The sequence below is a fragment of the Pterocles gutturalis genome, unplaced genomic scaffold (genome assembly GCF_000699245.1).
Source record: "Pterocles gutturalis isolate BGI_N339 unplaced genomic scaffold, ASM69924v1 scaffold21453, whole genome shotgun sequence".
NCBI classification, from domain to species: domain Eukaryota; kingdom Metazoa; phylum Chordata; class Aves; order Pterocliformes; family Pteroclidae; genus Pterocles; species Pterocles gutturalis.
In genome coordinates this window covers 84,321-92,373 of record NW_010118635.1, presented here as the reverse complement: position 1 = coordinate 92,373, position 8,053 = coordinate 84,321, and the positions used below count along the sequence as shown (strand labels likewise).

General features: G+C 39.9%; 1 protein-coding gene across 1 annotated transcript in view; it reads left to right on the top strand.

Moving 5' to 3' along the window:
• The first annotated feature begins 637 nt into the window (after window positions 1-637).
• Window positions 638-8,053, top strand: part of HTRA3 (HtrA serine peptidase 3) — a 15,911-nt gene continuing 8,495 nt past the window's right edge. The window contains exons 1-5 of the mRNA XM_010076308.1: window positions 638-732; window positions 2,469-2,691; window positions 3,386-3,580; window positions 5,829-5,861; window positions 6,510-6,624. Of these exons, the coding sequence (XP_010074610.1) occupies window positions 2,521-2,691; window positions 3,386-3,580; window positions 5,829-5,861; window positions 6,510-6,624 (514 nt within the window). The 5' untranslated portion in view covers window positions 638-732; window positions 2,469-2,520. The remainder of the gene's footprint in view (window positions 733-2,468; window positions 2,692-3,385; window positions 3,581-5,828; window positions 5,862-6,509; window positions 6,625-8,053) is intronic.

The following is an 8,053-nucleotide window of genomic DNA, read 5'->3' as shown; positions in this document are numbered from 1 at the left end:
CAGGACCTAGCAGCAGCCTTCCTGTACTCCTGAGGAAGTTATCAGGAAGGTGGAGCCACACTCTTTACTGGGGTGCATAGTGGGAGGATGAGAAACAATGGGCATGAGTTGAAACGTGAGTCCCAAGCATTGAGGTTCAGACTAGATACAAGAAAAACTTTTACCTCATGGAGGACAGTGAAGCAATGGGACAGGTTGCCCAGAGAGTTTCTGGAGTCACCATCCTTGGAGGTTTACAAGTCCCAGCTGTACAGAGTGTCTGAGCGACCTGGTCTGCCTTTGTAGCCAACCCGGCTTTGAGCAGAAGGTTGAACTAGAGACATGATTTATCCTATGACCCTATGCATTTTGGATAATAATTAATAGTTGTCTTGAGAAAAATATTCCAAATAAGGCTTGTAGACTTCTAAGAAAGTCAAAGATCTTATAGCCAAGTGATGCAGATATTTAATTGCCCCAGGATCAGTTGGATAAGTTTTGAACAATCTTGATGACTTTGATTCCTTTTCCAATACCTGTTTGGAAGCTATCCCAGTAGGAGAAACAGACCAATTCAAAGCATAGTTTTCTCACCTACTTGGTTAAAACAGGTATTGTCTTATTAACATATCCAATTCTTTCTGCTAGTATAGGTCACCTACAGTCCAGCAGCCCAAGATACAAATTCAACTTCATAGCAGATGTGGTGGAAAAGATTGCACCTGCAGTTGTGCACATTGAACTCTTCCTCAGGTAACACTTTCAGTTCTTTGTGTTTAATTGCATTGTTTAACAAAGGTCTACAAATATTTTCCAGTGTCATAACTTTCATTTTGGATTCTTGAAGTTCACACAATACTCTGAAACATTACAGCAGACTTGTTTATCCAGAGAATTCCCCATTTGTGTGTTTTTTTTTTTCCTGTTCAGTAGATCTATTTTATTGGGCTTACAGTCTTTACAGTACTTTACAATACATATTGACCACCATAAAATAAGTCTCTCCCATCTTTGGAGGTCTCTTTAGCCTTCACTAAAATGTGTTCCTTGTTGGATTAAGTTTATTATTTCAGTTTAAATAAAACAACTCCAGAAGGTATGCTGGAAAACATAGCTCCTTGTTGCTTATTCCGCTTTCAATGAGAGGTGATTTTGTTTTGGCAGGGAGAACATTAAGAGGTAGCGTGTTGACCAGATGTAACCTATCTAAACAGAGAAATGATTTCTGATAGGAAAAAAATGTACTAAATTTGCTGACCAAAACATAGCAATATTCAGTGTACTCAAGCTGGAGCTGAGGCAGCAAGTTTAACATTGAATGCTCAAAACAGCCTGGGAGGCAGGTTTAACGTTGAGTGCTCAAACCAACCTGCTGTCAGAACAAATTACTGCAGGTATTATATGTACTCCATTACCTGAATACCTTTCTGGTTGGAGTACTCTTAATTTTGCATAGGCTTAAGAATTTCTTTGAGAATGTTTATAGGCTTTTTTTAATATGCAAAATCAAGATAATCAGGTTTTCTGAGACATAGCTTTATGCACATGGTGATTGGTCTTTAGAGAGAATGTTACAGTTGAAGATGTTTAAGATCTTGGCATATGTAGTTAAGATTGTTTGTTTCCCTATAAGTAAATGTTTGTCCATCAGCCTGCTGGGCGCTAATTGTGATACTGCCTTCTGCCTGGGATTGGCTCCAATTCTTTACTGCTGAATAGCCCAGAACGTTCAAACAATTTCCTAATAAGGAACACATCTTGGAATAAAGAATAATCTGTGGACTTTTTCTCATCTTGTAGTGCCCAGGCACTTTCTGTTTCCCTAACAAATCTGAGGTCATTACAGCAACTGTTCACAGAGAAACGTTTTAATACTTTAAACAGTTTATAAAGTCTTTTAACTGTCTATATTGCAGCAAATGTTGTTTCCCACCAAGTTTTACCCATTGTTAGTGTTTTTAATTTCTTTTCTTTCGCATTCCCAGTCCTTTCAGTTTCCAGACATGCTTTTTCCTGCCAGTCTATGCTTGGGCTTCATGATTTCCTGAGACGTCACCTCTTCCTTTACTCTTCTGTCCAACTGCAGGGTTCCTGCTTCTTCCCTTTTCCCATTAGAGAATCAGTCCATTTGTCAGCCCTACTATTTCCTGTCATTTTCTTACCATGTAGAAGCAGCAACTGGTGGGATCAGATGGGCTCCTCCTTCCCTTTTTGTCACCTAGCCTCTTTGCAAGGAAGCCTATAAAGACAGAATTGGAAACCAAAGGAAAAGGACGCTGCGGGTTGTCGGAAAACCTCGGTTCCTATCTCCCTGGCTGACTAAAAGCAGTCACAGTTTTCAGAAAAGGATGCTTTCTTTGTAAGGGCTTTAACATTGGTCATCAAATGCTTTGTTATTTCTCAGGATGAAAGGTGGTAAATGATTTCTGATGTGACCTTCTCTAAGTTATGCTTTCCTTATGAGTTGTAATTACTTGCTTTTTGTACAGGCACCCTCTCTTTGGTCGAAATGTCCCACTTTCCAGTGGATCTGGGTTTATTATGTCTGATTCTGGTTTAATTGTGACCAATGCCCACGTGGTGTCAAGCACCAATGCTGTATCAGGGAGACAACAACTGAAAGTGCAGCTACAGAATGGAGATACCTATGAAGCAACCATCAAAGACATTGACAAGAAATCTGACATTGCAACAATAAAAATTCACCCTAAGGTGAGTGGCATAAACACATGAATGAGTTAATTTGGGAACCCTATTTCAGTTTCATTTAGCACAGAGTGACTGGCTGGAATAGAGATTTAGGGATTCCTTAGAAATATATCTGGGGAAAACAGTGTACTGAACAAACTGTTTTTGTAGGCCTGGAAATTTTTTATATCTTAGAATTAAATTACTTTGCCTTCTGTTCTAGGAACTGATAAAAAGGTAGGAAAAAATGCAGCTCAGTTAATGTGTGGCCAGATTCTGCTATCTTTACCTGAAGACCCAGGCTATTTTGGATAATTCTTGTAGGTTTGAGCCAATACATGGACTGTAAGGTGGTACATAGTGTAGGGAGGGTGGCAGGCTGGTCAATAGCTGGTTTATATGCTATACCAAGAAGAAGGAGGAAACAATCTGCTGGAAAATGGGGAAATCTCTTTCAGAATCTTGCTGGCTTTTTTTTCTGGATGAAATTGAAAGGTACTGCTGTTAACAGTTTGTTTCTGAAGACAATTTAAAGCAGTAACATCCTGCATACTAATTTTACCTGGCATAAATTTTGCGTATATGGTAGTACATGGCTCTTTCTTTAATGTAATGGAAAGTGTATGTTCCTAACTTCTTGCTAGTTTTTGATCTTTCCTGTTGGGTTATTTTCAGGTATAAGCTAATGTTTTTTTCTTTCTTTCTGTGTTTATTTAAGAAAAAACTACCAGTATTGTTACTGGGACACTCTGCTGATCTGAGGCCAGGAGAATTTGTGGTGGCAATTGGAAGTCCATTTGCCTTACAGAACACTGTGACAACAGGTATTGTCAGCACTGCTCAGCGAGATGGCAAAGAGCTCGGCCTGCGGGACTCGGATATGGATTACATTCAGACAGATGCTATTATCAATGTAAGTGCTAGGCACGTGAGGAGCTGAGCTTCATATTCCTGGGATCTTGAAGTCCCCCTCTGTTCAGCAGAGAAGTGTGTGCTCTGAAAGATGAATCCACTTTGTTGTTCTTGTTTTCCCTTTGCACATCACATACTCGGAGAATCTAGATGTAAAATAACATGAAGTTTGAAATACAGTTTGGAGTTAAGGGTCCTAGCACTGCAGGTGGTGTAGAAATATATGCAAATAATATTTCTTCAGAGCAGCTTGGAGAGATCCAAAGAGCTTAAGTAGTGTCCTTGGGTGTGTATATAACTTGTAGTGAGTCTAAAAAGAGCACAGCACACATATCCAAGGTAGAAAATACCCTGAAATTTTACAGCTTAAATCTGTTATACATTGAAAGGAAAATATTTTCAGCATTTATTTGCTGGACCTCAATACCAAATTTGACATAGCAAGTCATAATGCTTAAAATTTTACACATCCAAAGTGCCTCACAAATGTTTATCATTTCAGACTTGTTGAGAGAAATTGTACAGGGAAAAGAAGAGGGTAACTACTTTTTGTGTTAAGATATGACATGAAAGTGAGCTTTTTCAAGAAGCTCATATATGGTCCAGGAGCTGAGGCTCTTAAGACATTTAATTGGAATTAGTTTCTTCAGTTGTAGAAGGAGAATAGGAAAACTTTTGCAAAATGGGTTACTTGGGAGCACACACTGTATTAGTGGTAGAGACAGAATTAGAACATGGGATTCTTGAATTCACGCCTATACGCATTCCTCAAGATCAAACTGCTTCATCGTATATACTTAGGCATTCACTGCCTGCAAAAGCTAATAAGCAAGTTTAGACAAGGATAGCAGAGCATGTCAGATAATACTAGACCAAATGGAATACTGATAGTAGAGGAGGTAAGGAAAATGACAATATATTTGGGTTGCTTTGCCATCTGAGACCAAAAAATATGAAGATAGTCCCTGGCATAGGGATGCTTTGTGCTTAGCTAATGCACTAGTTTTCTCCTGAGAATGGGAGGAGTTTGAGAGCTGGTCTGTTCAGAGCATTCCTGTGGCTCAGCCAAGACTTCCCTGCAGGAATGTGCATGCAGCTGCCTTCTGAGAAATGCTAGGACAGCAGGAACATGGGGCAGGAGAAAACGGCCATATGTTCCTAAATGGAGCTATACTGCATGTGCCGAAGTTCTTTCATTATCACATCCTTCAAGCAGAGAACAAGTGAATGAAAGATGACATGCTGAGGAAGGCTGAAAAATCATTACCTTGATTCCTTTGCACCAGTCAGACACAAAAATCAACTGTGTAGCCTCTGATCACTAAAAAGATACAACATAAGAAACTGATCTCTTTGTTTAAATTTGAACTTCAAGCTGTTTTAAAAACTTTGTCTGTTTTATTCTTCTGAGAATCTATAAGGTTTGCCCAGTGCTATCTAAGTGTAAACAGTTTATATGGCTCATGTTGCTGTCATTCATCAGTTAGCTTTTGTTTATTTTGAGTGGTAAGTTGCTGCTCTTGGCTGTTCAGTAGACCTACTTGAAAACTCTGGCCTCACTCAAAAACAAACTTATTGAGCCAGCGTGAAGATGGACAAGGAACTTCTCCAGCTGCCATTTCCTGTAGTCCTGTTGGATGTTTCCTTTGAAGGCCATTAGGTATTAGGCAATTTCAGACTGCTCAGAGCTGCTATATGCCCTTCCTAGAGGGGCTGCATGTCTGTGGTTACTAAATCAATCCTTAAAATATTACCTACCTCATAGCAATATGCTCTGATTAAACATGTAAAGCACTGTGTTCTTCTCTGGTGGAGAATAAGAGAGGCTGACAGTGTTACAAACCAAAATGATGAATAAAGCTACTTAAGAAAGGTACAAGCACCTCACTGAAATACAACTTTAAACAGCAATTAATTATTTCAAAACCTTGTTCTGACAGTCTTTAGAAGAACAGAAATACTCTTTTTAATTATTTAATGATTCTTCTTGAACTTAGGGTCTAACTATTTGGAGTAGTAAGTTGCTGCTCCTAACTTAAGGCCTGTTACTGAAAAGAAAAATCTAATCATAAGAGGTGTGAATGGGTAAGACCTACCTGTAATCCGTGATCACTATTGTGTCCTTCAGTGCTGCCTAAGAAATGACCTGCTCTCTTTAATTTACTTACCAATAAAATACTGTTTGAAATGAACATTGTATTTTCTACAGCAAAGCACCAATTTATTGTTCCCTTATGTCATTTTTACAGTACGGCAACTCTGGAGGACCTCTAGTTAATCTGGTAAGTCCAGGTGACTTGATTTTTGTTTTGTTTTGCTTTGTTTCAAGAGCTAGTTTGAAATAAGTGGGAGGATATTTTTTTAGAAGATTCATAGGTCATACCAGCTTCCAGCCATTCAAGCTAATGGTAGGCAGATACCCTGAAGCTAATACAAACTGTACAAATCAGGTCGCAGTTCATACAGTGTTGACAAACACTTGCCCATAGAGCAGTGGAAGTTTTACACAGGAGTGAGGAAAACAGGATCTGGTAGTAGCAATTATGCTCATTCACACTATGAAACCTGGGATGTGTGGCAAAGGTGGGAGCTGGTTAATCCACACAACTGATTTCAAAATAAATAGCTTGAAATCAGCACTGATTTTGCAGGTCAGTGAACTGTGGCTGCTGTAGTAGTAGTGACTCCACTGTCCACTCAGCAGATGGACCTTGGATGAACAAACTGTACTGTAATCTCTCTGGCCATCACAATTAAATGCGAAAGCGGTTGTGAGTCATAGCCCAGGTCCTCCCTTACAAGTAATGTTTCTTTATTGAGTGATTACAACACTCCAAAATTTCTCACACCAGCCTTTAACATGAAATGCTAGGCAGTGAGCTGAACCCTGTCACTTAGGAGCAAACTAATTGGGTGCTGTCTCTCAACAGGATGGTGAAGTGATTGGGATTAACACCTTGAAGGTCACAGCTGGAATTTCTTTTGCTATTCCTTCAGACCGCATCACTCAGTTTCTCACAGAGTCACACGACAAACAAAGTAAAGGTAAGGTCTGCAAGAAACAGTGACATCTTCAAATTTTTATCCTGATCTGTCAGTGTAGTGCCAAAGACATGGGTCTGGGGTCCTATGACTGAAAGGAGCAGCATTGTTTTACAGTGTAGAACACCATAGACTTGGGAATGGAAAACAACTTCACAGAAGAGGGAGAGATGTTTTATTACTCAAAACCTCAAAGAGCAGACAGTATCTGTATAAATATGGGGAAGAGGGCCTCTGAGGATAGTGAGGACACAGATGAGTCATTACAGTCTCAAAAGATCTTGAGAACAGATAGTGACTTGTTCAAGGAGTCGTATCCTTTTCTTCCACATATTGTCTAAGCAAAAAGGAGATTAAGGTGTACTGTGGAGAATAAAGTAAAAACTTTTTAAATCACTTCTCCGCAGATGGAATGTAGTGTGTGTAGTATCAGTGGATGATCTTTATTTTGCCATGGTCATCTATGCCAGTGCTATATAACTGGATATCATGATAGACTCTCGGATCCTGGTGGAAGAAGAGCTGTGCGCTAATTCCTGAAGAAATACATGAGGAAGCGGGGGAGAGGCAGAAAAAAAGAAAGGCCACTGCACCAAAGAGCATATAAATATACCAGCAACTGACAACTGCAGTCCTCTGAACTTATTTTATGTGCCTGCCTTGTATCTGTCACACTGTAGGAGGTGTCATGCTACATGCTGCACAGCCAAAGCTGATCTGGTAATGCTTCATCCAGGCCAAACCTTCCTTTCTCTTTCGCTTGCCAATTTATCTGTCCACACCCTTCTCATCTTGTATCATGACTGTTGGCTGCTGTTTCTCTTGAATCTTTTTGATATTAATCTTGTCTTCTCCTGAGTTCACCCAGTTGCTGATTTTTTACACCACTGTCCTCCAAGTGTTCTCTCAGATACTGTTATTTGAGAAACTTGTGTTAGTCAGAGGTTTTAAAGTTATGCATCTGCTCATATATTTGAGACCGTCACAATTCTGATGGGTCACCTCATCTGTGTTTTGCTGAATTCCCCAAATCAGATTCTTTTCACTTGATGATTTGGGGAGGGGAGAGGTTGATATAAAAGGTTGTTAATTATGTGCTGGAAAGTACAGTTCAAAGTAGCTGACATAATTTTGTTTCAGCCAACAAGTCAAAAACCCTATTATTTATTCACCCAGGGTGCTAATGGTTGGCTTCCGAGAGCAGCAGGTCTGTATTACTGGTGATGTTACCCTTCAGAACCAAACTGCTCATCTTGAAACAGGGAGGAGTGATGGCTCAGCCTGCAGGCATGGCTCTAGAGGCATGAACGCAAACCTTGTGCAGAAAGCCCAGCATCTGCCAGTGGGTTCCTGGTAGCTGGGGCTGGAAGGTCACCGAAGGCTAGAGATGCCCAGCTAGATGGCCTAGAGATAACTTTGCCTATGGAACCCT